This window comes from Chinchilla lanigera, unplaced genomic scaffold, assembly GCF_000276665.1.
Source record: "Chinchilla lanigera isolate Chin_1 unplaced genomic scaffold, ChiLan1.0 scaffold00002, whole genome shotgun sequence".
NCBI lineage: Eukaryota > Metazoa > Chordata > Mammalia > Rodentia > Chinchillidae > Chinchilla > Chinchilla lanigera.
Genome location: NW_004955403.1, coordinates 415,092 through 442,281, shown reverse-complemented (window position 1 = coordinate 442,281; position 27,190 = coordinate 415,092). Strand labels below are relative to the sequence as shown.

Here is a 27,190-nt window from a genome sequence, read left to right as displayed (position 1 = left end):
CCCTGCCTCGGCCTCCTCCCTCTTCCCGCTGCGGCTTCCGGGTCCGCGCCGCGGCCTGACCCCGCCCGGCTGTGCCCTCCGACCGGCTCCTCCGGGCCGCCGAGGGCTGGGGCTGGGGCTGGGCCGGGCCGGGCGCAGGTCGTCTCCTGGACCTTGCCCCCCCGCCAGGGCTCGCTGTGCGTGTCCTGGGCCACCGCGCGGGGCGGGCGCTCGAACGGCGCCGCGGCCTCCCCAGCCTGCCCGAGACTGACTCGGCCTCCGCGAAGGACCGGCACAGGTGGGTCCCCGCGCCGCCCAGCTTCCGGTCCGCTCCTCGGGGACCTCTGCTCCCGCCTCCGAGTTCCTTTTTCTCCGAACCCCGCGCCCTCCCGCGGAGCTCCGCCTCAGCCCATCTGTTATTTTTTTTATTTTGAGACGGAGTCTCTCAAGTCTAAGTTGACAGGCTGGGCTTGAACTTGCGATCCTCCTGCCTCAGCCTTCCAGAGCTGGGGTCGAGGCGGGTGCCTTTACACCCGGCTCCGCATTTCAGATGAAAATTTCTTTTCTCAAAATGCCTATTTTTGTTGTTTGTGAGGACGTCTGTCTGCAGGGCTTTGAGTCTCCCTGAGTGCAATCCAGGGCTTCGTGCCGGCAGCGCTGACCCGCTGGGTCTTGCCGAGCAGCGCGGGCTGGGGCCGCTCAGCAGAGGAGTGGATCTCAGGGGACTGCGGACAGCAGGACTGAAGCGCAGCTGGCTGCTGGGGAGGACTGTTCTTCCTTTTCTCCATGTGCTCGGCTTTTTGTAATTAGAAAAAATAGTTTTTATTTTTTTGTGGTACTGGGGGTTGAACCCATGGAGTGTCAAGCTACCGCCCCAGGGCTTTTTAAATTTTTCTTTGAGACAAGGTCTTGCCAGGTTGCCCAGACTGGCCTCAACCACATGATCCTCCTGCCTCAGCCTCCCGGGGAGCTGCAGATACAGGCGTGTATGACAGTGACTTCTGACGTTGGACAGTCTGTCCCCTAAGGGGTGACCCGCCCAGCTCCACCGCCCGGGGACGCACTGTGTACAGGCCTGCGGGAGACAGAGGCCGGGCCTCCTCTAGATGACCTCGGAGGACGCGCACACGCGCCACCGGCACCTCACCCTTTGAGATGGGAGCAGAGCACCTGGGCCGCCTTGACTGCTGACCCTGGCCAGGTCTGCTGGTGACGAGGCTGCAGGTGGCCTAGGAGCCCAGCTGTGAGTGTGGCCAGGCAGGAGCGAGCTGTCCCAGTGCCGGGGGCGAAGGCTTGCAGTGGCCGGCCTGTGGGCTCGCAGGGCACGCGACTGCTGGGGAGCCTTCAAGGCCGGTGCCCGGGAGATGCCTGGCCTCTTGGCTCTTGGGGCCGCTCCTAGGAGAGCTGTCCTACCTCAAGGACAGGGCTGAGGTGGGCGGCTGGCAGCTCTGACGCTAGTTTCAGAGTTTGGAGATGACAGTGCGTGTGGAGGAGGCAAAGGACACTTTGGCTTCTATTTTTTCAGCCCATGTTTGCCGTGCGCGGTGATCACGTTCCTCCCGGAGCCGGAGTGCTGACGCGGCGCAGCTCAGCCCCTCTCACTTCCCTCCCCGCCCCCTCTCTTGGTCTCCTTCCCTTTTGTAAAAGACCTGTCTGTGTTTCCTATTATTTGTCTTTTATTTTGCTCATTAATTTACTTATGCATGAGAAAACATGCAGTATTTAAGCTTGTGTGTCTGGTTTATTTAACTTAACATACATGGTCTCAAGCTGCGCCCATTTTCCTACGAGTGAGTCAAGTTTATTCTTCTTTGTGATATAGTACCCCTTTGTGTAGAAACACATTTTCTTTTTTTTTTCTTTTCAAGACAGGCTGTCACTGTGTAGTTCAGGCTGGCCTTGAACTCATTTTGTAGCCCAGGCTGGCCTCAAACTCATGGTGACTTTCCTGCCTCAGCCTCCTGAGTGCCGGGATTACAGGTATGCACCACCATGCCCAGCTTCATTGATCTGTTGACGGACACTTACACTGTGTCCAAGATTTAGCTATATGAATTGTGCTGCTGTAAACATGTATCACTGTAAAATGATGTCTTTAACTTTTTTAGGAAGATACTCGGGAGGGTCAAGTGGAATTTCCAGTTTTAGATTCTGAGGACTGTCCACGCTGATTTCCATAGTGGTTGTACACCAACAGTGTAGAAGGGTTCCTGTTTCCTCGAAGCCTCACCAACATGTATTTGATTTCGTGATGATGGCCACTTCAAAGGAGGAAAGGTTTATTTCAGCTCACAGTCTGTAGAGGTTTCAGTGCATAGCCTGAAGGCAGGGTGGCACTGCAGAGGGGCATCGCAGAGGAGAAACAGTTGGTGGTAGGCGGCAGCCAGCAGCAGCAGTGAACCTGCCTGTCCCTTTTATCCCATCCAGGCTACAGGCCTTTTGGGTGGTGCCACCTACACCCAAGGTGGGGTTCCTATCTTCAGTAAATCTACTCAGCCACACCCAGAGCCATGCTAATTCTAATTAGTGGACTAAATTAGTACCACACACCCTTAGTACCAGTATCACACATTCTAGATCCAGCTAACTCCAACAGTCCCCACCTATGAGCCGTGAGGATTTGAGGACATCTAGGCACAAGCCATAACGCCTGCTTTCTGGAGGGAGGTGGAATCTCAGTGTTGTTTTAATTTGCATTTCTCTGATGGCCAAGGAGGTTGAACATTTTTTTCATGTATTTATTGGCTATTTCTTTTTCTGAGAAGTGTCTGTTCACTTTAGTTGTCCATTTTTAATTGCATCTTTTATTTTTTTGGGGGGGTCTGATTTTATGAGTTTTTAAATATATATTCTACATATTAGTCCTCTGAACAGTAGCTATCAAAAATTTTCCCATTCTGTAGGTTGTCTCTTCACTATGTTGTGTCTTTTGCTGTGCAGAAGCTTTTTAATTTAATGTAATGCATTAATCCCAGATATTGTTAATATGTGTTTTTATGCCAGTACTACCCTGTTTTTATCACTGTAGATCTGTAATATAACTTGAAGTCCGGCACTGTGATGCCTCCTGCTTTGCTGTTGTTGCCTAATATTACTTTTGCTATTCTGGAGCTCTTCCAGTTTCCTATGGATTTTAGGAGTGTTTTGTCCAGTTCTGTGAAGAAAGCTATTGGTATTTTGATTGTGATTGCATTAAATCTATCAGTTTTGGAAATGTGGCCACTTTGACAATATTTGCTTCAAGGGATAGTTCCATTTTCTGATGTCCTCTTTGATCAGAGTACTGTAGTTTTCATTTGTAGAGGCCTTTCACTTCCTTGGTTAGGCTGATTCCTAACTATTGGGCTGGGGATTTAGCTCAGTGGCACAGCGCCTGCCTGGCAAGCGCGAGGTCCTGAGTTCGAGTCCCGGTACAGGAAAAAAAACCTAACTATTTAATTTTTCTTGATGACATAAATGGTATTTTCCTAATTTCTTTCTTACTGAGTTCATTATTGGCATACAAGAATGCTGCCGCCTCCGTCAGGAGTCCTTTCAGCTGTGCAGCAGGGGTGACACTCAAGCGCTGCAGACGTGGGTGGCGGCCCGTCTTTGCTGCCCCCTATGCTGGTGACACAGGCTTGGGGACAGCAGCTTCTCCAGGATTGGGAGCGACGCCACCTGGGCTTGGAGCTTCTATGGAAGCCATGGGATCCAGCTCAGTGTGCCTGGCCCAGGCGCCGGCGTGTGGGGGCCGGAGTCTTTGCTGGCGGGGCCCTCCCCCCCAGCCTTCCCCGCAGCTGTGTAAACACTTGTGTCAGGTGTGTTTTCGCTGAAAGCGCAGTGCTTCTGTTTCCAGGACGCGAATCCTCCAGGAGATGGGTCCCGGAAGCTCAGCCGACTCACAGAAGCCCCGCTGGCGCTGTGACTTCCTCGGCAGGGCCCACATTTCTCCCAGAAACGAAACCAAAACCGTCCTCAGGCCTCAGCTGCGCCAGTGCGAAGTGAGAGGCAGGCTGTGCGTGGGTGGGTGAGGATTTGTGTGCGTGCGGGAGAGAGGGGACACGGTCGGTCGCTGGATCAGAGCTCGCCAGAGGACAACAGGCGCCTGGAAAATCCTGGCAGACACACAGGACTGGTTTGTCCGGTTGGGGAGGACTCAGAACAGTAGGTGAAATGAAACGGGGGTGCTGGCCAGGCCAGGGCTGGGCGTAAGAGCGAGCACTGGGCTCACAGGGTCTCTTGGCCTCTTGCCGCGTAGGGGACAGCAGGGGACTCTGGAAGAAAGGAGTGCAGTGTAGGTGTGGCCCTTTGAGATGCACAGGGCTCCTCCCCCGGCCCACTGGCCCCTGCGGCCTCCAAGCTGTGGGTGGAGCACGACCGGTCCCTTTTCAGCATGGCTTTGGGCTTTCCGGTTGTAAGGTTCGTCTGCAGACGCAGCCAGGAAGCTCTCGAAGCATTTTATGTTGTATTTATTTTCACAGTACTGGGCCTTCCCACTGAGCCACACCCCCACCCCTGTTTTATTTTTTATTTTGAGACAGGGTCTCATCAAGTCATTGGGTTGCTCAGGCAGGGCTTTCACTCGGCCTCCCACAGGCACGAGCCACCATCTCTGCTCCTGAAGGCACGCAAAGTGCGACGCCTTAGTTCCTCTGCAGCGAGCAGGGTTTTCTTCACGCCCGTTTCTTTTTAGTAATTGTTAACTGAACTGATACAGGCTGCACGCGGAGGGGACAGCCAGTAATTCTGCAGTGTGCAAACGCCAGGGTTCTCTGCTGGCGGTCGGGTTGGTTGTACCGTGGGTGCGGTGAGGCAGAGTTGCCGTCCTTCATCTGAGGTTTCGCCTGTGTGGTTTCCGCTGCCACAGGCAGCTGTGACCTGAAAATATGACGTGGAAAATTCCAGAAACAAACAGTCCTCAAGCTTTTAACGGCATGCTTCTCCCAGCAGCCCGAGGGACCCCGCGCTCGCGTGTCTCGGCTCGCAGGCCGGCCCTCTCCGGAGCTTCCACACTGCACACCCCACGCCCCACTGCTGGTCACCGGGAGCTTACTCTGTCCCCGCCGGCACACAGCACTAGGTCCGCAACTTGAGGAGCAGAGGCTTATTTTGGCTCAGGATTTTAGCTTATTGTCAGCTGGCCGCAAGGCAGGAAGCGCTTGGTGGGAGCGGGGCGGTGGGGAGGAGCTGCTCACCTCCTGGGCACCGGGAAGCAGAGAAGGGAGGAGCCGGCAGGGAGAGAGACACTTCAGCCCCGCCCCAGTGGCGCCCTCCTCCCACTATGCTCTGCCCCAGAGCCCTGCCTACTGGCCTCGCTCTAGCCCCGCCTCCTAGCTCAAGCTCCGCCTCCTAAGGCCCAGCCCCCAGCCCCGTCTCCTCCCAAGATCCCACCTCCTGCCCTATCTCTCTCACCAGGCCCCGCCTCCTCTCATGGCCCTGCCTTCCTGCCAGGCCCCGCCTCCTAGCCTAGGCCCCGCCTCTCAGCCCCGCCTCTCAAGGCCCTTCCCCAAAATCCGTCCTGTAGTCCAGCCCCACCTCCTCCCAAGATCCCACCTCCTCGCTCAAGCCACCACCTCTCACCAGGCTCCGCCCCCTAGCCCAAGTCCCGCCTCCCAAGGCCCTACCTAGCCCCAAACGCTTTATCTAGTCCAGCCCCGCCTCTGAAGATCCCACCTCCTTGCCCAGGCCCCGCCCCCACCCAGGCCCTGCCCCTCATCAAGGCCCCTCCCCCTCTCCCAGGCCCCGCCCCTAGCCCAGGCCCCGCCCACCCAAGATCCTGCCTCCTCGCCCAGGCCCCGCCCCCTCCCCAGGCCCCGCCTCTGCCCAAGCCCCCTGTAGACTCTGAACCCGAGTTCGGCCCTCCTCGTCCCCTGCTCTCGCCAAGGCCGGGCCGTGAGGGCTCTGCGGCCGTGGAGTTCTCCCGACCCTCTTCCCCCTGGGTTGCGGGTGCAGACAGGCTTGGGGCTGTGTTCTCGCTGTGTTCAGCTGCTGTGTGGTCTTGTGCTTGCTCGGACTTCAGCCTGTCTCCCCAGCGTCCTGCAGGAAGAGCTCCGTGTGAGGGCTGCGTGCCCCGGGGTGCACCCCCCGCAGACAGGGGCCCTGCGCAGGGCCTCGGGGTCTGCAGAGCCTCTACAGACCTTAGCAGGTATTGCAGTATTCCGTTCTTATCCAGTCAGTCCTTATGGTTTTTCTTTTGCTTTTTTTTTTGGTACGGAGTATCGAACTCGCGACCTTGTGTTTGCCAGGCAGGGGCTGTGCCGCTGAGCGATCTCCCCCGCCCCTTTCCTATGTTTAATGGCCTCTTATTTTATTTTTATTTCTTGCGTATTTCCTTTTTTTTTTTTTTTTTTTTTTGCTTTGTTTCTCTGAGAAGAGAAACGACCGAAATCCGCAGTGAGCCTCCTGCCTCAGCCTCCTGAGTTCTGGGGTTGCAGTCCCAGAACTGCCTCCACACCCGGCTGTATGCAAATTTAATAGGGACAGGACTGTGACACTTGTGTGGAGTAGAAAAGGCAAACTGCCTGTTCAGGAAGGGGCCCTCGGGTTAATGCTCTGTGGCCCCGGGGATGGAGTGTAGGGTGTTGAGGAACATCCACCTTTCAGAGAAACGTGAAGTAGTCACGTACCAGTTTTTCTGCTTTAGCTGAACGATCGTTTTGGCAAGTGTCATCTCCAGTTCCAGGCAGTGCTGTTGAAGTGGGCGTGGTGAGCGGCCTCGCCAGCACTGGGCGCAGCTGTCCGTCTGCGTGTGCTGAGAGTGACCGCGGGCAAGGTGGAGCCGGGCTGTGTTCAGGTGTTTTTTCCGATTGTGTGGGAATCTGAATTTTGTCTCTCGAACAGAGAAAATGCTGGGCCAGAGCACAAGAGCTGGTTCAGTGTGCATTGTAGCTATGAAACAGTGGCCATAATTTGTAATTTAAATGTCACAGAAAAAGATGTAGAGTCCCCTGGCCCGTGCACCCACCCTGGGCAGAGGAGGTTGCCCGCCCCACCCCGCCCTCCCGATACCGATACCGCAGGACCTCCACCGAGCTGTGGCCACGCAGCAGTGTGTTGTAGCAGTCTGAGGAGGCTGGCCGTGGTGACTGATACCCCAGCTCCTCAGGAGGCTGAGGCAGGAGGAGCACAAGTTTGAACCCAGCCTGGACAGCTTAGAAGACCTTCAAAACGAAAAGGGCTGAGGGTGCAGCTCAGTGCCCGGGATGCATCCTCAGCGCCGCGAAGCAGGCAGACAAGACAACTTGATGAAGCTGTGAAGGGGCTGGGGCCGGGCCGGCTGGCGTGGGTGGGGTTGAAGTGCGCGGCACCTGTGCACGCACGCACGGAGGCGGCTGCGGGCGGCCCCCAGGCCGTGACGCAGGTCTCTCGGTCTGGTCTTGCAGCCTCTGACTCACTGGGTTTTCCTCTTCCTCCCCCGTCACAACCGTGGCGTCATCTCTGTGATTTCCCCGCCCTCTGTGTCCCGAGTACTCTGGGGCTTTTGGGGCTGAGCTGTCCCCACTCTCACTTCTCCCTCGGTGCCTCTGGTTCCGATCAGTCCGGTGGGCTTGGTCGCTGAGGCAGCCTCTCCGGTCTCCAGGTTCCGGCCAATGAAGGAGGGAGAGTGAGTGCCGGGGAGTTAACGCCCCTCAGCGAGGCGCCCTCGCCAGGACCGAGTACCATGAAGCGGGGCTGCGCAGATGGAGCTGGTGCTCGCCCGGGCCACTGCTGAGGGCCGGCAGCCCCTGCCCGCCACCCTCGCCATGGCGCTGCCCGCCGAGCTCATCCACCGGGTGGAGGAGGCGCTGGACGAGGAGGAGAAGGAGATGCTGGCCTTCCTGTGCCGCGACCTCGCGGTGGACCTGCCGCCCAGCAACACCTGCGATCTGCTGGCGGCGCTGAGTGAGAAAGGCCGGCTGTCCCGTCTGGGCCTGGCCGAGCTGCTCTACAGGGTGCAGCGCTTCGACCTGCTCAAGCGGGTGCTGAGGATGGACCGGGCGGCCCTGGAGACCCACCTGCACAGGCACCCTGGCCTCGTGTCCAGCTACAGGTGACACCAGCATCCCCTTGAGACAGGCGGGGGCGGGGGCCTCGGAGAGAGCAGCCTCATTGCTTCCTCTTCTCCGGTCTCAGCTTCTGGCGGATATCCAGGCTGGCCTTGAGCTCACCACTCACCCAGAGTGGCCTCAAACTCTAGATCCCCCTGCCTCAGCCTCCCAATTGCTAGGGTTATTGGCGCCTAGGAAAGTGGCAGGGTTTGAATTCTTAGGCCACTCTTGCTTGGAGGAACTGGGTAGAAATTGTTAATGAAAGGGGGTGGGGCAGATGGTGTATGTTTGTCTCAAGGACAGACTACAGGAAAGGAAGAAAGGCAGGAACAGCCGAGAACGGAACTTGCCAGCCCCCAGCGGGACTGCCGAGGTCTGTGGGCTCACTCTCGGGGTGCTGTCCGTTCCCAGCACTGAGGAAGGAAGTCTGACAGCATCTTCCTGACTCTGTGGCGCTCTGCAACCCCGAGTCCCCGCTGGCCCACGCTGCTGAGCCAGCGCAGCGCGGTGGGCGCCTCGGTTGCCCACCCTGGGTTACATGGCTCTGAAATGTGCCCCCCATGTGGCGTCCTACAGAGACTGGGGTGGGGGCGGGAGGAACCCTGCCCTGTTGTTGCTGTTTCTTCTCTCCGCCTCCTGTGGCCCCCATGGGAGGCGTAGGACAGGCTGCTGGGGGCCCCTGGAGGTAGTTCTCTCTGTGGCAGCCCCAGGACGGAGGGATTGTAGTCCTTGTTACCCAGGCCCATCTGGCGGAGTCACCTTTGCTATCTGGAGGCCAGGTCGGGAGCTCTCTGGGCGGTGTCCTCTGTGGCTCCCTGCCATCCGCTGGGCAGGGGTTTGTGAAGTGCTAGGGCAGCCTGCGTGATTCCTGTCCTGAGACTCAGGGTATCTGCTGGACAGCGGCCTTCCCAGCATGGTGACAGCGCTGACCCAGGCCTGCCCCTGTGGGCGTGGCCGAGGTGGCCAAGTCAGGAGGGCCGTCCGGGCCTGGCCGTGCTGGGTCGGAGTCCCTGGGGAGGTTCCTGGTGTTTCTTTGCTTTACAGTCGCATGACCCAAAGTATGTCCCCCAGGACAAGGCCCTGGAGAATTCCAGTTCTGTCTTTTGACTTAGTGCCCTGGGTCCTTTGTTTATTTGCTGTAACTCCGGGGGAAGAGAGGGCTTCTGTCCTCCGAGTTATTTTCAGGGCCCTGGTTGGAAGGTAAGGTGAGGACTCTTTCCAGGGCTCAGACTCCCAGTGTGGAGCAACGCAGGCTCGGGGTCTGAGCCTCCTATTTTTCATCATCATCATCATCATCATCATTATTAGTCTTTTTGAGACAGGGTCTCGCCCTGCAGTTCAGGCTGGCCTTGAGCTCACTTTGTAGCCCAGGCTGGTTTTGAACTAGCAACGATCCTCCTGCCTCAGCCTCCTGAGTGCTGGGATTACAGGCATGCACCACCACGCCTGGCTCTGAGCTTGCTAAAGGGGTCTGTCCGCCCCCAGGGTGCTGATGATGGAGATTGGCGAGGAGCTGCACAAGTCTGACCTGTCTGCGCTGACTTTCCTCATGAGGGACCACACGGGCCGCGGCCAGACGGCCAAGCACAAGGTGAGTTTTCTCTCCTTGGCTCGGTTCCCAGGGCTGTCGGAAGTGGGTGCTGCTCCCGGGGGTGCAGAGGGGAAGCAGCGCGGGTCGGACATCTGCCGTGGGTTTTCTTGGCATCTGCGGCAAGAGGAGTGGGAAGAGGTGCTGCCATCTCCCTGTGTGGCCTCCGTGTTCGTCTCATTCTCGGACCTTGGCCCCCTTCTGAAGCTCTCTCAAGCCTGGCTTGTGCGCCGGTTTCTTCCACTGGCCCGGCAGACCCCTCGCAGGGTCCGGTGGGCCCCGCTTGTGCTGAGCAGGGACGGACAGGGTGCAGCGTTGTGTGCCTCCTCAGTGAGCACCAGGCCGGCTTGGTCACCAGGCTGGCGTGAGGCCGGGTGGGGGTGCACAGTGCTGATGGAGCCCTGCACAGGGAAATGGCTCAAGACAGCTTTGGGGCTGGGATGCGGAGAGGGCGGGGGTCTCGGGGGTTGCGGGGGCTGATGGTGCACTTGACCCCACAAAGCACTGCTGGAAGGGCCAAGAGCATCCGTACTTCCCGGACACCAGGGTTGGTGCCGCAGGCCAGCCTGCCTCTGAGGAGCCTGGCTCGGGAATCTCAGCTCCTCCGTAGAATTCCATTCTCTTTTTTTTTTGTTTTGTTTTTCTTCCGGTACCGGGAACCGAACTCACGACCTTGCACTTGCCAGGCAGGCGCTTTTGCCGCTGAGCTAAATCCCCAGCCCCTAGAATTCCATTCTCAAGTCTGCAGATGAAGGCAGCTGCTCCCATGTCAAATGTAAAGGAGAAAGAAAATGACTCACTTGTTGGTTTCTGCTAATCAGCTTCTCTTTTTGGTACCGGGAGTTGAACTCAGGAACTTGTGCTTACCAGGCAGGCACTTGTGCCACTGAGCTATATCCCCACATATCACTTGTGCCACTGAACTATAAATTTAAAAAACATTTAAATAATGTTTTATTTTAAAAAAAAATAAAGATAGCACTTCAGTGACCCAAATGAAACACAGAGGGACTACAGCCTAAAGACGTGGCTGTTTCCGGAACAGCTCTTTCCCTGTCCCTGTGACCCAGTGTAAACGTAGAGCAGATCTAAACCTGAAATCCTGCCTCTCCAGAATCCTGAGTCCCAGTAAGTTGCAATGTCCGGCATGGATTAAAATAGTTTGAGAGGTTTACAGATGTAGAACTAGGGTTTTTCTCTGAAATCCTTCCCGCTAGCGACCTTTGCTTCCCCTTTTTGGGGAAACCCTTAGTTTTGAGTTCAACACCCACTTGAAAGAGCTCATTCGTGGGACACCTTGACAATACAAAACAGTTCCTGTGTCTCTCCCCGGCTGGCTGGTGACCAGGGGACTTGAGTGGAGTCCAGGAGGGCAGTCTGCTCAGGGGAGAGCACCGGGGTCAGGGTCTCTGCGGGTCCTGCCGGGGCTCCTCTGGTCACATTCTCTTGCTGTTGTAAATCGCAAGGCCTGGAGTTTGTGTTGGGGGGTCATTAGCTGCACTGACATTTGCTTCTTGTTGGTGGCTCTCTTAGAGTTTCTTGGAACTTGTGATTGAACTGGAGAAATTGGATCTGGTTGCTCCAGATCAGTTGGACTTATTAGAGAAATGCCTAAAGAACATCCACAGACTGGACCTGAAGAAAAAAATCGAGAAGTACAAACAGTCTGGTAAGAGCAGCTCTTGCCTCTCAGTAGCGCAGAGCAAGTGCTCTGCACAGCGGCATGGCTGGTGAACATAGACTGATAGGGAGCGGGGCGGGACGCAGCCCGATGTCCAGAGCCCACCAGCCTGTGGCTGCGGGTCTCGTCCCTTTACATCTTCATGCCCCAGGTCTGCGACTCTGTTGCCCAAAATTGCAGTCCTGAATGTTAGCCTTTTGAAAAGAGTGAATATTCACAGGCTGGAGAGGCTGTGGACACTTAGGGCTTTTTCGTGGTGAATGCTATAAGTGTTTGGCCTGGCGACTGGCATGCAGCTCTGGGCGGGTCAGCAGGGCCCCATAGCTGCCCTGAGGTCTCCAGTTTCACTGACCCGACTCCCACAAAAGGGCACCGGTGACCCTCTCAGCCTCCTCCTCACAACACCAGCCGTTGTCTTCCGGCCTCCGCCTCAGCGTGGACTGTCAGCTCCCTGTCACCATGTGGTCACAGGCAGAGGGCGTGGCCGAGGCCAGCTGGTGTAGAGGCTGCCTTGTGCCCGCACACTGACGTGCCTGCTGGACACCCAAGGTGGGAATGGCACTTCTAGTCCATTCTTGCTGTGTGGTGGAGGAGTCAGCCGCTGCTTTGAATTCAGTTAGGGGTTGGGAAGTTTAGGGTATTTTAAAAGCCTGGTTGAACTTGGAGTGCCCACTGTTGAAGATTCATGTGGTAATAATTTATAAATCTTCGCTCAGTACCTGTCTTTTGCTTTATAGCTCAAGGAGAACGAACAAGTTACATGAACTCTCTCCAAGCCTCTTTCCCGAACTTGAGCCTCACAGATCTGTCACATAATTTAAGGGTGAGTGTGAAGCAAACACCTGGAATCCCAGCGTGAAGCTGTTTCACAGCTGTGATAAAAATAGACAGTCTCACAGAATGTATTTTAACTGAGAAAATTATGTCTGAAGTATATTTATGAAAATGTGTAAATTTCCTGTTATTATGAAATTAATAAATGCTTGTTGAGCTTCTCGGTGGCTAGTTTTTGTTGCTGAGTGATGAAACAAGTTTTTTTCATTTATGAACAGAAATATCACATCGTCACTTGTGGTTGTGATAGTAGTGAGTAGTTCAAGGTGTCATCAGAATTGTCCTGTGGTTAATATTTATCTTGGGAAAAGAGAGTGTGAGTGTGATAGGACCCTCTGTATAAAGTTAGCAGCAACAGCAGCAGCAACCTTATCCCTTATGTACATGATCGCTCAGCACCGTGAACACGAAGTCCTTCATAAACATCCAGTTTCTGCATTTCTGTAATTACTTAGCTTCACCTATGCCACGTGTGGGCCCGATTCTTGACAATCACGATCTGTGGATAACCACTTCTGAGGGCAGCGTGGAGGAGCCAGCTGACCCTTTCTCCCCTCATGCGGTGGGCCTTATATAAGGGACACACGCCGTTGCTATAGCAACTGCTATTGCTATATATCCTCTGTATAAAGTTACTTGAAATTTGTAGTGAGGACTTAGAGAACAGCTTCACAGTTAAATCATAAACACTTCCATGAAAGCAGGTGATGAAACGCTAACTTCTCTTCTAAATGATTTCTTGGAGAATCTGAGGTGTGAAGGACACCTCTGGGCTGCAGGGCTTCAGAGCTGGCGGGGGCTCAGGGTCGCACTGTCTCACCCACTTGCTGAGCAAAACGAGGTGCTGAGGCCTAAGGGGTGGCCAGTGCTCTCCACCCACCTGGCCAGCTGGGCCCAGGCCCTGCCCCTCACCCACTCCACAGCGGACCTCAGGAGCCGCCATTGCCAGGAGATGTGGCCCTCCCAGATCGTGAGACAAAGAGATTTCAGGATTCAAATCCAGATTTCCCAAGCTCTCTCTGCTATTTATCTAATGTAAACTTACAGCCATACCTCGTTAAAACCTGCCACACGAAGGTGAGAATATTCACTGTCCGCAGCCTGTTGGGAGCCCATGTGCCTTGTGAACCCATTCTCCTTAAACCTGCTCGCTCTGTGTAATACATAACCTGACCATTTATTTAGTAAGCAGGCACAGAGATGTGTGAACTCGGTAACTTTCTCACAAGCTTTAGGACCTGAATACCTACTCACTAACTCATATGAGACTGCAGGAATGCCTCAAAAATTGCTGTGGGCGTGGTGTCACACACGTCTACAGCCTCATAACCTGGGAGGCTGGGGCAGGAGGATCACAAATTCAACCCTAGCCTGGGCAGTTTTGCAACTTAGTGAGAGCTTGTCTCAAAATAAAAAAATATAAAAGGGCCAAGAACGTAGCTTAATGTGAAGGCCCTGTGTTCAGTACCTAGTATGGAAAAAAAATTGCAGTGGCATCAAATGCCACAGGATACAAAGATATTCTGGAAGAAGTTGCATGACTGCAATATAAGGCTTCTGAAGTGTACCTTTGATTGGCTTTTTGTTCAGTTTAACAGCATCTGCAAGTGACTGGAGTCCATGATTGGAATTCCGGGAGAAAAGTGGTTGGGTGCTGGGAGAACAGTTTTTATTTAACATGATCAGCCTCTGGCTGAGTCAGTTACCGCTGCAAAGAGCACTTGCGTGTCTCTGTAACAGACTCCCACACGCAGCTGCCCTCCACGGGGCGTGTGCTGCACTCTCGGCTTGGGCGGCTGCAGAGGATTGCTGTGCTTTGAAAGCCGGGCGTGTCGTGGGCAGCAGTCTGTGGCGTGTGTCCCTTATATAAGGCCCACCGTGTGAGGGGAGAAAGGCTCAGCTGGCTGCTCCACGCTGCCCTCAGAAGTAGTTATCCACAGATCGTGACTGTCAAGAATCGGGCCCGCATGTGGCACAGGTGAAGCTAAGTAATTACAGAAATGCAGAAATTGGATGTTTACGAAGGACTTCGTGTTCACGGTGCTGAGCGATGGTGTACATAAGGGATAAGGTTGCTGCTGCTGTTGTCCTCATCTGAGGTTAAACAGTGAGCTCAAGGTGCCCAGCGAGGACATGGCCGCCTCGCGATTCAGAGCCAGGTGGTCTGGCCTGGAGCACACGGTCTCAGCCACGCTGCCCTGTGCCCTTGTCCGGGGAGCAGATTCAGTGTTGGCCTCCTGATCCAAGGGCTTACTCCAGCCTGGAGCAGCGACTGCGGCTTCCTGCATCATGCCGCCTGGCTTTGTCGAGTGGTTTTGAGGTGTCCTAATGTGACAGTTTAGCACTTGCACTTTTTCTTCGTATTTTCATTCTGGAAATAGTTATCTTCCTCTCTGGCTGTATGATATGGGCTTTACAGAGTTAGCAGTTGTGCTGTCCTCAGATGACTGAGCTGGAAAGTGATGCTCTTTTTTCTTTCCTGAGTGAGAATGCCACTGACCAAAACAAAAAAGTGTCCCGGGGGTGGCGGTGGCGCCCGCCTGCAATCCCAGCACTCAGGAGGCTGAGGCAGGAGGATTGTCGTGAGTTCGAGACCAGCCTGGGCTACAAAGTGAGCTCAAGGCCAGCCTGGACTGCGTAGTGAGACCCTGTCTCAAAAAGACAAAAAAGAGAATGTCACTGAGATGTTTAAAGAGCTGTGCTGTCAGGTCTCTTTGAGGAAACTAACCAAGTGCAACCTTATTCTTTGTATTTGAAGCTGCAGAATGGAAGAAACAAAGCAGCAGGACTTGAGACACATCATCAAAGTAAGAACAATGTTTCTGACTGTCCATTCTTCATAAATGTGTGAGGATTCAACTACAGAATGCTGTAGTTTCACAGCTCCCTATTTCCTTTGTCTACATATAGCTCTGAAGTATTTTCATGGCATTTCCAGCTCCCTGCTGCATTAGCTTATTTAAATTTAGAGCAGGCATGGTGGCTTATGCCTGTAATCCCAGCACTTGGGAGGCTGAGGCAGGAGGATCACTGCGAGTTTGAGGCCAGCCTGGGCGATAAAGTGAGCATAGGAGACTCTGTCTCAAAAAAAAAAAAAGCTTATTTAAATTGAGACGCCATCTCCCAACAGTCTCCTCACTCTATTCTTAGGCCGCGTGACACTGACAGGGAGCGGTGCCCAGGCCCTGTTTAACAAGGGCTGTTTAATCCAGCCACGATCACAAACCGTGTATCTAGCAGCAGAAGGAAGAAAAGTTAACAGTCCTTGCTTGATAGCTCATTTAATAAAAGTGGATGCCCTACAGAAGACGTCCTCGCCTCCCTAAAAGAAAGAAAACAATACAAAAACCCCTCGTCATCTTGGCCGTACGGCCTCTTGGAGTTGTCATTGTGGGCCCCACGGCGTCATCGTTCAGAGCCCCCTTCTTTGCTTGTCCTGAGGCCTCAGTGCAGGACAGCGGGGATCCCGGTGGGGTCTGCCTGTGCAGCGTGGGTCTCGGCGTCCTGAGTCACACCACGAGTGCAGCTGCCGGCTGGGACCCCGGGCCTTGGCCTGTGCGCCAGTGAGGCACCTGCGAATGGCAGCGTCTGTTGGAGCGGCCCTGTGTGGCTCCTGCCGCCGTTCCTGCCTCATACTCTGCCCTCCAGCAAGCGCTGTTGACAGGCAAAGTAGTTCCTGAAGTGACAGCGCATTTCTCAAAGTGCAGGTAAGGCGCTGAGAATTAGCCAGCTGAAGGCTGCAGGAGAGGCAGCTGGTTGGTATGCCTAGGGATGAAAAAAAACACTGCTCTTTGCTTGGAGCTCCAGGTCCCAGGGGCGGGGGGAGGGGGGGACATCACCACACGGAGGGAGTGAAGCCCCAGCCCTGCTGTCATGCTCAGCCTGGGCCGAATTCCTTTTTAACAGATGAAAAAGTTCTGGAAAATTGGCTTTTATCTAATAGAAGTTTAAAATAATCAAGCTGAGTATTCACAGTAATTTGGACTTCCAAGTATATTCCACCTGAAGATCAAGATGTGGTCCTGACTGCTTGATAAGGTCTGCTGGGTGCTGTGCACTCAGAGAGACGCATTGTGTGGGTTATTTTGTGGATTGTTTGTTCCGTTAATGTGTGATTCTTAAAATACAAAGAGATAAAGCACATTATTTCTTAATGTCGTACATCAGGGAATCCACTGCTGATGTCTCCCCCACAGACTCCTAGTCAGTACACACATTTGTGCCGTGCTACCTGCGGAGGCCCGGGACACCAAAACCCCGCAGGTGCACAAGGCCCGGGCATGAACCCTGTCGTGCTGTGCAGGCCCTCGCTAGGCTGCGCCCAGCCCCAGGGCGGGGTGGGTGCTGGGGCTGTTGTGGGCGCTATTGAGTGCTTGCTGGAGGGCAGAGTATGAGGCGGGGACGTCCGCGGGGCTGTGCAGTTCCTTCCCTGTGTGTTCTCCATCCGCCTTGGTTCAGCCATGCACGGATGCAGAGCTCGGGACTGTCAGATAAGCACGTCATATCCGTGTGTGGCATCATATGCTGCAGGCATTGAGTAACCCACCTTTTATCTTAATGTGCCCTGCATATCTTTTCATACCAAAGACATAAAGATCTCATGCCCTTCTTAATACTGCATAGTATTCGCTGTACTACAGCTGACTTAGTTCGTTTCATGCTTGTGGATGTTTAGGTTCTTTCTAGTCTGGGGCCTTATAAACAGTCACTCAGTAGGTCTCTTTTTAGCAGGGGTGCTTGAGACAAAGGCTCCCTGTGTAGCTCAGGGTGGCCGAGTTCTGGCAACAATCGTCCTGCCTCAGCCCCTGGAGCTGAGATTAAGGGCATGCACCCCCATGGCTGGCTGCAGTAGCCATCTAGACGTGCATTTTCCCACTCCTGCCCTTTTCGGCTCCTTAAGCCCTCCGGGGCAGAATGCCAGCTTGGAGGAGAGCACCGCTGCACTTGGAGAAGACTGTTGCAATCGGCTCAGTATTAGCTCTGCAAGTGCTCATTTTCCCCGAGCCTGAGCGGTACGGAAATTTTCTTTGCCTATTTTTAGACATTATTTTTCATTTTGCACCAGTCTCATAAGACAGCAGAAAGCCATCAGTTTAGTGATTACTAAGCCCAAGATGAAGAGAGTAACTGAGATGGCCGCGCAGGGCGCAGGTGAGAGCCCCCCTGCGTCCCTCTCACCACGGTTCCTGCGGCCCTGCCAGCGAGGGGAGCCATTTTTTTCCGCACGGTGTCCCTTCTTGTCGCTGACCATGTTTGTACCATCTCCCCGTGTCCCTGGGTACGGAAGCCCTGACCATCTGCTCTGAGAGCCTCGGACCGCTTGAGCTCTGCTGTCTGAGACTTTGGGTGTAGGAAGTCATCCATGTTGTTGAGCAGTGCAATTACTGAATTCACCTGTTGGGTTAAAAACTTGCTGGGACCTCAGTCCCCCTGGAGGAGGGTGAGGGAGAGGCCTCCTTCCCTTGCTATTCAAGCAGTTTCTCTACATAGCCCTGCATAGTGTAGGCCCCTGGGGTTGATTGGTGGATTGATTGATTATTGCAGAGACAGGGTCTTACTGAATAGTCCAGGCTGGCCTCGAATGCTCAGTGATCCCCTTGCCTCAGCCTCTTGAGTGCTGGGGTTACAGGCATGTGCCACCGTACCAGGCCACCATGCCCAGCCACCATGCCCGGCCCTGGGTTGTGTCTGTGCTGTGTGTATCAGGAGGGAGAGGACCACTGAAGGGAGGCGGCCGGAGACAGCTGTGGCGTGACGGGCAGCCGGCGGCCCGGCTCAGGCTCGCTCCTGCTCTGTAACAGTGCTTCCTTCTCTCCCCAGAGCCCACGAAGATGTCTGTTCAGGAGTCTGGAGCCTTCTTGCCTCAGGTGCGGGATAAATGAGCTGCTTTGGTATTGCATTGTTCCCGGTGTCTGCAGGACAGTGGGTTCTGATACAAACTGTACTGGCAACAGTACAAGAAGCCCCGAGAGCTCGCTTGGCAGGGGCCGTAAGCGTAAGGGAGAGAATGCGGGTACAGCGGGTGTCGGGGTGTCGGGGCGGGCGCGGGCGGGTCCCGCAGCGTCCCTGCCCTCACTGAGGGCCTGTGGAAAGCGAGCAGACGTGCAGGCTTGTTCTTCAGTGGCAGTTGTAAAAAGCAGCCGCAGGAGGTCCCCGTTTGTGCTGTTTGGAAAGATGCTGCTGTTTCTACCTCAGGTCACGGTGGAAACGCAGTTTCCCCTGGCTGTCTTTTCTACAGCTGAGACAGTTTCCTTCAAACTCCAGTAGACACGGCAATCCTGTGGCCAGTTTGTCTTAAGCAGCAACTGCTTAGTTTGCCCTAACAGAAACCACACTGATGGGAGAGGTCGCTGAGCAGACGCGGGGCTGTGCGCCGCACTTGGGGGCCGGAGTCACGGCTTGCCTGCCGGCGGGGATGCCTCAGGGGCATGGGGACAGGCGGTGGCAGGGGGCCTGTGGAGTGGGGCTCTCTGGGGTCTGTAGCAGTCCTTGTCTTTCTTTCCAGTACCCGCCGCCTGTGGAGAGATACCGGATGCGGAGCAGGCCTCTGGGCATCTGCCTGATCATCGATTGCATCGGCAACGCCTCAGGTAGGCGTGCACGCTGTGGTGACCGACCCCCTGTCCCGCAGCACGGTCCGAGCCCAGTCAGGGCGTCTGTGCGGCTCTGTTGGGAGGTGCCGGAGAGAGCAGTGCACAGCGAGCTGAGCAGGCGGTGTCGTTGGTCCCAGCTTTCCACGCGGTGGCAGGAGGTGTCCTGGGTCCCTGGATGGCATCCTGGGGGCTTTGTGGCTCCCGGGGGCATTGGGCGGCCCTTTGCTTCACTCCGCAGCCTCTGACAGCCGTGCTTGGGACAGTGAAACCTGACACACGGGTTCTGGGGGCTTGGAGTTGCTCAGGCCACGTGCCCCCTGGTCTGTGTCCTCGGCTCTGTGGTTGCTCTGCGTGGATCTTTCACTCAGCTGCGGCTGCGCGTCTGACTGCCTGACCTCGGTGAGGCGTCAGCGGGCACTGAGGAGTCCAGGCGTGAGCGTTTATTCTGCTTAATCACTGACCTCTCTGAGGGTTGATCATTCTGGTTCAGAGTTCTCAGCTCCTCACCATTCTGTCAAGAGTTAGGGGCCGGGGATGTAGCTCAGCAGTACAAGTGCCTGCCTGGCAAGCGCAAGGTCCTGAGTTTGATTCCCGGTACCAAAAAAACAAAAACAAAAAGAGTTAGAACAATCTTTTAGGCACACTTAAAATTTTACCGCGGGAGTTTTTTGTTTGTTTGTTTTGATTTTCCTGGTGATACCAGGGGTGGAACCCAGGGGCACCATACCACTGAGCTACGTATGTCCTGTGAGCCCCGTATTCTGGGAGGCTGAGAGAGGAGGAGTGCAATGAAAGCCCAGCCTGGGCAAGTTAGTGATGCCCTGTCAAAAGAAAGCAAAAGAGAAGGAAGGGAAGGGGAAGAAAAGGGGAAAGGAAAGGAACACAAGCGGGCTGAAAGGCGGGATATAGCTCAGTGTGAAGGTCCTGGGTTCAAGTCCATGGACTGCAAAAGTGAGTCCCCTGCTTTCTCGGGGACCTTTTTGGTTGGAGGTGAGACGTGAGTCTTCTCGGCTGTGGGTAGACGTCCTTTCCTCGGTAGCTGTTGCCTCCTTGTAAGGACAAGGAGCTGTCTTCTCGCCGGGTTGCTTCCTGTTTGGAGGAGGCTGTGGCATGGCCTCTTTCTTCAGCATAACTCATCTGCTTTTCCTGCACTCGGTGCCCCGTTGTGTTCAGAGAACCTGGAGATAAATCCACGAACGAGAGGCTCTGTTGTCTGTGGCCGACCTCAGTGTCCACCTCGCCTCTGTTGAGCCTCGCGGGCCGCCGCTGGGACGTGTGTCTCTCTGTGTCTGGGAAGGAGCATGGTCAGAGGTGGGGGCCGGGCCGAGCTGCACAGGTTGGAGGTGCGGCCGCCCGGCCTGGCCGTCCAGGCCCAGTCCCCCTGTGGGGTGCTCAGCCGCAGGGCACCCTGCTGGGGTGCAGCGGGGAGCCTGCCGCGGAGTTCTGCATTGGCCGCGCACACCCTTCTTGTGTCCTGATCCCATCTGAGTTGTCACCCGCTATGCAAGCGCTCATGTGGCTTTGTGCGGGGCGCCTGGGATCTGATCGGAGGCTGGCCGGGGACCAGGGAGCTGCGTCTCAGGCCTCCTGTGGCTCTTCACGGCACCCTGCCCGGGGTCTCGTCCTTGTGCTCCTCCTGGCCCTGCTTAGCTCCTGTGTCCCTGCAGTGCCCACCGCGCCCCTCACTGCTCTGAGCGCCTGTGTCCCCGTGAGTCTACCTGTGCACGTGACGTTTCAGTTGTACACACCGCGTCCCCCGGGGAGGACGGGGACTTCACCTGCGTGCCATGACCTGCGTCCCGTCCCAGAGCTCCGTGAGGTGGTGAAGGGACCTGGTGACGCGCGTGCAAGGGCACAGTGAGTGGGAGGAACACCGTGCCCAGTGGTTCCCTCCTGTCGTCCCGCTCTGCAGCTGGCTCTGGGCCTCTGTCCCGAGCAGGGTGACCGCTCCAGCCGTGGCACCTCACCCCTACCCGCTGACCCTGGGTCCTTCTCTGGGGCGCGCTGTGTTGGGTTCTGCCGTTGCCCCGCTAATCAGGACTGGGCCCCGTCAGTGCTTGCACAGACTGGCAGAGCCTTCCCTTGTCTCTTGTCTAGACACCCGCCAATGGAGCTGCTCACAGAGCGTCAGGCAGCAGCGCACCCTCGTGAGGTCACAGGGAACTCGAACTCAGTGAGGCGGGGACGTGCCCGGTGTTAGCTTTGAGGGCTTTTCCCCAGCTGTCCCGAGCCTGCAGGCCGAGAGTGGCCTTCCGGGCAGCCCTGCACTCGCTGGGTGTTTCGAAAACTGTCATTTCAAGAGGTTTTTTTCTGAGGAAAGGTAGAATTTCCCCAGCGAGGTCAGGGCGGGAGCGGGGTTTCCGGCATGTGTACAGGGGAAGCAGGACTTCTGCTTTGCATTCAAGTTTTATTTCTCACATTCAGCACTGAGTTGTTCTCTTGTCTGTGGGCAGAGAAGGCGGCAAAGCAGCCCGGACCCCCAAGCCCTCTGTCCTCCGGCCGTGGGACCCCCAGGCCAAGCCCTCTCTCCTCTGGCTGGGACTGGGCGGGCTGCATCTCCCTTAGTGTCGGTCTGTTCTGTGGGAGCAGCCCTCACAGTGTGTGAGCATGTACACGTCCCACCGGAGCCTCCGCCACCTTTCTGGGAGTGAGGCTCAGATGTCAGCCTGTCATGGGGCTGTCACTCAAGTGCCACCGTCCCAGTGAGTCCTGGGTCACTGTCCTGAGAGTCAGCTGGGGCTGCGTGTGAGCCCTCGCCAGCTGGAAGGAAGGCAGCGGATGCAGCCCCGCCGGGAGGAAAGGGCAATGTGCTGCCAGTGGCGTGCGCCAGCGGGCAGCTCTGGTCCTGTGCCGAGTGACCGCGTGTCACCAGGGTCTCGCCGGTCCTGTTCACACCCACCTGGGTCTGGTGCTCTCGGCCTGTGGTGGCGTCTGCTGCTTTGGGGCTCCATCTCCATCTCCGGCCTTCTTCCTTCCTGTCTGCTGGGCAGCGACTTCCTGTGCCAGCCCAGGCCCTGGGCCCTCTCCTGCTCTTCTGAGAGCAGCGACTCCTAGGAGGAGGCAGCAGAGGAGCCGGGCCGGCGGCTCAGGCCCCAGGTTCCCAAGACCTGCTCCGTCTTCACTTGCACCACACTGCTGCCCGCTCACAGCTGCGACAGGGACAGGCCAGCTGGAACCTCCCCGGGTGGTAGGTGAGGGAGGCATGTGTCCTGAAGCGGGAGCAGGAGCTGGGGACAAGTGGCCGGCTTGGAACCTGTGTCCCTGTGTGCCTCTGCTGGAGGACCGGACGCGTGTGGTGAGGGACGAGGCCCAGCAAGACGCGTCTGGAGTGAGCCGCGGCCGGGGCCTGGGTCCTCCTTGTCCTGCCCTGTGTCCACCTGTGTGGTGTGGGGTGCCGCAGCCTTGCTGTGCCCGGGAGGCCGCCGGGCCTTCCTGCCACTCGGAGTGGGGAGGCCATGTGTGTCATTTCCTGTGTCATCCGCAGCCTCGGATCTTGTCCCCCACACCCTGGTGACGGTGCTGAGGGTGGACCTGGGACACTGGCCGCCCCCTCAATCTGTGTGTTGTTACAGGACACAGGGGTTCATTCTTCCACCCTTAACAGTGGCAGAGCAGAGAGGCAGGGGGCACCGAGCCTGTTGTCTTGGCTGGTGGTGAAGTCACCAGAGCTCGGTCTCCTGGTCCACATTCGAGGAGAGGGACATGCTGTAGGTCTCATGCGGAGGAGTCTTCAATCTGCTGCCTCTGCTGGGCTCAGGGCCACAGTCCAGCCCAGGGCAGAAAGTTCTGGTAGAGCCCATGCCACAGGTCCCGCTCATAGCCCGGTGGGTTAAACCATAACACGCAGCTCTCCCTTGTTGAGTGTGCATGTGCGTGTGCATGCATGTGCCGTGGGTTACTGTGGTGGATTGACCACTGGTGGGCAACTTGTAACACCCAGCTGAACTGAACCAGCGTGGAGCTGGGCGTGGGAGGCCCAGCTGAGGACTGTTGCCAGCAGCATAAGAGATGCAACTGGAGAAGAAGAGAGGCTGTTGGGAGCTGGTGGAAGCTGTAAGGAGCTGTTGGTTCTCTTGGAGGAGCTTGCCATGTTGGCTTTCCTGATGAACTTGGCTGTACTCATTGTCTGAGGAGCTCGGGACCTTATCACTGAGAATGGCTTCAGTTCACTTTGGGGGAGCTCTGGTCCTCACTCTGAGCACTGCTTCCTGGCTCTGGAGGGGAAGATGGTGCACTGCCCGTCTCCTGGAGAAGCTTGTTATGTTGGCTTTCCTGATGGGGACTCGGCTCTCCTCATCTTCGGAGGAGCTGGGGACCTCACTGTCGCTGAGGATGGCTGTGGTACCTTTCGGGGGAGCTCTGGTTCTTACTTTGAGCATTGCTTCCTGGCTCCAGTGCAGATCCCTTAGCCTGCTAGCACAGATCCTTCATCCCACTGGCCCAGACTTTCTAGATTCTACCACTGACCTTTGGGCCTTCCCAGCACAGATCTGTGAAACAGGCCTGCATGAGACATTGTCATGGGCTCTAGGACTTCAGCTGGACTCACGTAGGATATTGCCATAGGATCCAGGCCCTCAGCTGTATTCTTTGGTCTTGAGCATGGACAGATTTCCTGTACTCTCTTGTATGTGATTCCTTGGGTGACTGTTATAAATAATCTTACAAAATACATGTCCTATGTTATATTGTTTCACCTTGCAAAAAACCTCAAACCAACACAGTTACTCACCCGAGGGCTCTACCACTGAGCTACATTCCCAGCCCACTCTGGGCCTGAGCTTTCAATTTTTCTGCCTCAGCCTCCGGTGTAGCTGGTGCTGTAGGTGTGCAACATCACGCTGAGCTATCCCAGCCTTTCCTTTACCCCAGGTTGTGTTCCTTTTTTTTTTTTTAACCTGTTATCTTTTTCCTGGTTCCTATTGAGAATCTAGGACAGAGCTTGAGATTTCTTTCGCTCACTCTTGCAGTTGCCCTGTGGTTGGTCAGGTGTGCCGTGCGGACGGCTGACCCTGCTGATCGAGGCTGTGGCCTGACTTGCTCGTGATGCTGTACCAGTCTTGTTGCTGTTGGTGCTGCCTTAGATGTTTTCCCTTGGTCTGTTCCTGCGATTCCACAGCGCACGTCCAGTTGTGGGGGAAGTTGTGTTTCTGTACTGAGCACTGTTTGGTTGGGAGAATGCAGGTGGACTTCGGGGTGACCACACCCAGGACAGGAGGAGGGGCTGGCGCTAGAAGCGGGACGTGGGCCCACATCCAGAGGAGTGGACTGAGTCTGACGGGGCCCTGAGCTGGACATGCTTGTTGAATCGCTGAGCTTAGGACCGAGCATGGATCCTGCCCAGACCTGGCGGCACCTTCGGAAATTGAAGGAGTAGAAATGTGGTCAAAAGGGTGTCCCCCCACCCCAGCCCCGTGGTCCTAGACACTGAACCCAGGGCCTTGTCAGCCCAGTGCTCTCCCACCCACCTATGTCCACAGCCATTTTTATTTTCTCTCTCTTTTTTGTTTAGTTTTTTTGAGACAGGGTCTCACTATGCAGTTTAGGCTGAACTTGAACTCACTACGTAGCCCAGGCTGGCCTCAAACTCATGGGAATACTCCTGCCTCAGCTTCCCATCTCATTTTTCCTTTTGAGACAGGGTCTCACTAAGTTGCCCATGCTACCACAAGCTTCACTCCGGCTTCAGCCCTTGAGTGGCTGGGATTACAACTTTGTGCGCCATGCCAGGGACATGGGTTTGAGTGGGGAAGAGAATAACTTTCTGTTTTCTACTAGAAAAGATATAAATAAACTTAGAGGAGGCCATGCATATTTCTCTTGGAGGAAGACAGATGGTGGGCTTGGGGTCTCTCTGTGGCTCTGAAACGTCAGAAGATGGACAGAGGGGTTTAGACATAGACTCTCCTGGCCTTGCCCCGCCTCTCCAGGTGGTCAGTTGGGATTTGTGGGTGCCGGGAGACTCTGGGGATGCTGTGGGGCATCTCAGCTTCCGTCACCCAGGAAGCAGAGTGCGGGGACCAAGAGGTGCCAACATATGGGGCGCATGACCCCTGCTGCCCCTTGGGTCTGACGTTGGTGTGTCCTGCTGTTCTGAGAAAGAGCCCCGCTTTGCTCTGTGAGCAGCAGAAACCAGCTCAGTTCCTCCTGGCTTGGTGGCCCTGGAGTGGGCGGCAGCTGCATGACCACACCCGCTGGTGGCACCGGAGGTGTGGAGCAGGGGCCTGGGTCACGCCTTTCACGTGGCAGGTCACGGCTGTCTCTGGGAGACCCTGAGGGGACAGTGGGCCACACGCTGCTGGGACACAAGACTGGCCCCTCTGGGCCCACTCACCGCTGCTGCTCTCTGGAATTGTTTCCTGCAGAAGTCCTTCAAGACACCTTCTCCTCCTTGGGCTTCAAGGTCCAGTGCTTCTTGGGCCTTCCTGTGGACGACATGGTCCGGGTGCTGCGCCAGGTGGCCTCCTCATCCCAGCACCGGGGCCACGACAGCTTCGTGTGTGTCCTAGTGAGCCGCGGGGACTCCCACAGGGTGTTCGGCGTGGACCCAGCCCAGGCGGTGCTGCCCCTGGAGCGGGTCCGGACGATGTTCACGGGGGATGCCTGCCCTGCCCTCGTTGGGAAGCCGAAGCTCTTCTTCATCCAGAGCTATGTGGTGTCGGAGGCCCAGCCAGGTGCCAGCAGCTTCCTGGAGGTGGACGGGCCAGCGCTGACCAGTGTGGAGTCCATGGAGCCGTGGCCACTGCCCCACACACTGCACCAGGAGGCCGACGTCCTGTGGAGCCAGTGCATGGCCCAGGCGTGCCTGCTGGAGCAGCCTGGTGCCTCGCCCTCCCTGTACCTGCAGGGCCTCTGCCAGCAGCTGCTGCAGGACAGGTGAGCATGGGGTGGCTGGTGCCCAGCTGCCGGAGTGTGGTGCTGCTGCCAACTGTGCCACGTGTGATGCCCTCAGGAACCCAGGCATGCGCCATCCCCCGGGGCTGCCTCAGTCCTCATGGAGACTGCACAGCACAGTCAGCGTGGAGTTTGGACATTTCGCTTCAAAATTCAGTCATTTTAACTGTTTTTCCTGTACAGTAGCAGTGCCCACTCCTTACAGAAAAACCTAAGTGAGAACACTGAAAAGAGGACGCAGTGAGCAGCTTGTCTTAGTCACGTCTCCTCCCTGGCACACAGAACCCGATACCGCAGTTCAGAGAGGAGAGGGTTACTTGGCGCATGGCTTCCGCCCATGGCCAGCTGGCAGGGGAAGTCAGCGTGGCGGGTCTGGCGGCAGAGCCGCTCACATTACGGCAGCCAGGCAGCAGGGAGAGAGGCCAGGACGGGAGGGAGACGAGCTCGTCCTGGTTCCACCTCCCGACGGCAAGGGAGCTCTCAGCCTCCAGACGCTTCCACGAGCCCTGGCTGTGAGCACGGTCCTGCTCTAAACCACAACCCAGCGCCGAGCCAGTCCCTGCCCCGTGCCTCGCTGTGCTGCCTCCCAGACCTTCTCCTTTTGCACAGGGCTTTTCATTCTTAGCTTTTTCCTGGCATTTCCGGGATGGGGCCACCGAGCCCAGGGACACCCCATCTCCAGCCGGCTGCACCTGACCAGCCCTGGTCACCACGTGGTGTCAGCTTGCTTGCTCTGGCCATGTCTTTGAGGCCTCGCTGTGTCCTCGAGAGCTGACGGCTCGATGGGTGGGAGTGGCGTGCACTGTCCAGGCGTGCGTCCCGTGGTGAGGGCTGCTGCTGGCGTCCGATGTTTATGACGAGAGCGCTTTTCTGAGGGAATTGTCAGCATCCTGCTTGAGTCACGGTATCCCCCACGTGGACGGTTGATGACCGGTGCAGTGGCCCCCAGTCGTCTCTGAGCTCTTGTCCGGTGCATTCTGGGTGTGGCTGGGCCCAGCGCTGGGCCTTGCGCTCTCTCCCCAGCCCCTCTGGTGGCTCGGCCGGCCAGGCCTTTCTGGATCTCCTTGCGTCGCAGTAGTGTCTGCTGGTTGCCACCCAGCAGGTGAGACCCAGTGCTGCCCTTGGGCGGCGGGAGCGTCCACACCTGACGCAGCAGCTATGGTCTGTCTCTGCATTCGCATGCATTCCGCTCTGCCCTCCTGTTTCTTCCAGAACATGCCCGCTGCTTGACCTGCACGTCGAGCTCAACCGCAGAGTGTATGAGTGGAACAGCCTGGCTCCTGCCCAGCAGAGGTACCGCCTCTGCCTGCAGCACACACTGAGGAAGACGCTCGTCCTGGCCTCCACCTGATGCCCAGGCCTCTCCTGGCCATGCAGCTCCCTCTCCAGAGAGCAGCGGTCGCAGAGAGCACCCATGAGCAGGGTGCGCAGTGCAGAGCTCACGAGGGGCTCACAGGGATGGAGCTGGACTGGAATCTGGCCTCGCACCGTTTCCTCTCTGAGGAAGCTATGGCCTCTGTGGCTGAAACACCCAGAGGGGAGAGAGAACACAGAGGAGAGGGGAGAGGAGAGGAGAGGAGGGGAGAGGAGAAGATAGGGGATAGAGAGGAGA

The 27,190-nt window shown here is 56.4% G+C and overlaps 1 protein-coding gene across 9 annotated transcripts; it reads left to right on the top strand.

Annotated features, from left to right (window-relative positions):
• The first annotated feature begins 67 nt into the window (after window positions 1-67).
• Cflar (CASP8 and FADD-like apoptosis regulator) lies at window positions 68-27,190 on the top strand. Of its 9 annotated transcripts, none has more exons than XM_005373203.2 (10): window positions 68-277; window positions 7,541-7,990; window positions 9,474-9,579; window positions 11,110-11,245; window positions 11,995-12,080; window positions 14,850-14,898; window positions 17,912-17,958; window positions 18,597-18,681; window positions 25,050-25,560; window positions 26,791-27,190. In XM_005373203.2, the coding sequence occupies exons 2-10, from the start codon at window positions 7,641-7,643 to the stop codon at window positions 26,927-26,929; spliced, it is 1,509 nt and encodes a 502-aa protein (XP_005373260.1). In that variant the 5' UTR covers window positions 68-277; window positions 7,541-7,640; the 3' UTR covers window positions 26,930-27,190. The 9 variants fall into 9 exon arrangements, with proteins under 9 accessions (XP_005373260.1, XP_013367193.1, XP_005373262.1 ...); XM_013511739.1 differs by lacking the exon at window positions 68-277 and adding an exon at window positions 3,816-3,984; XM_005373205.2 differs by lacking the exon at window positions 68-277 and adding an exon at window positions 3,817-3,962.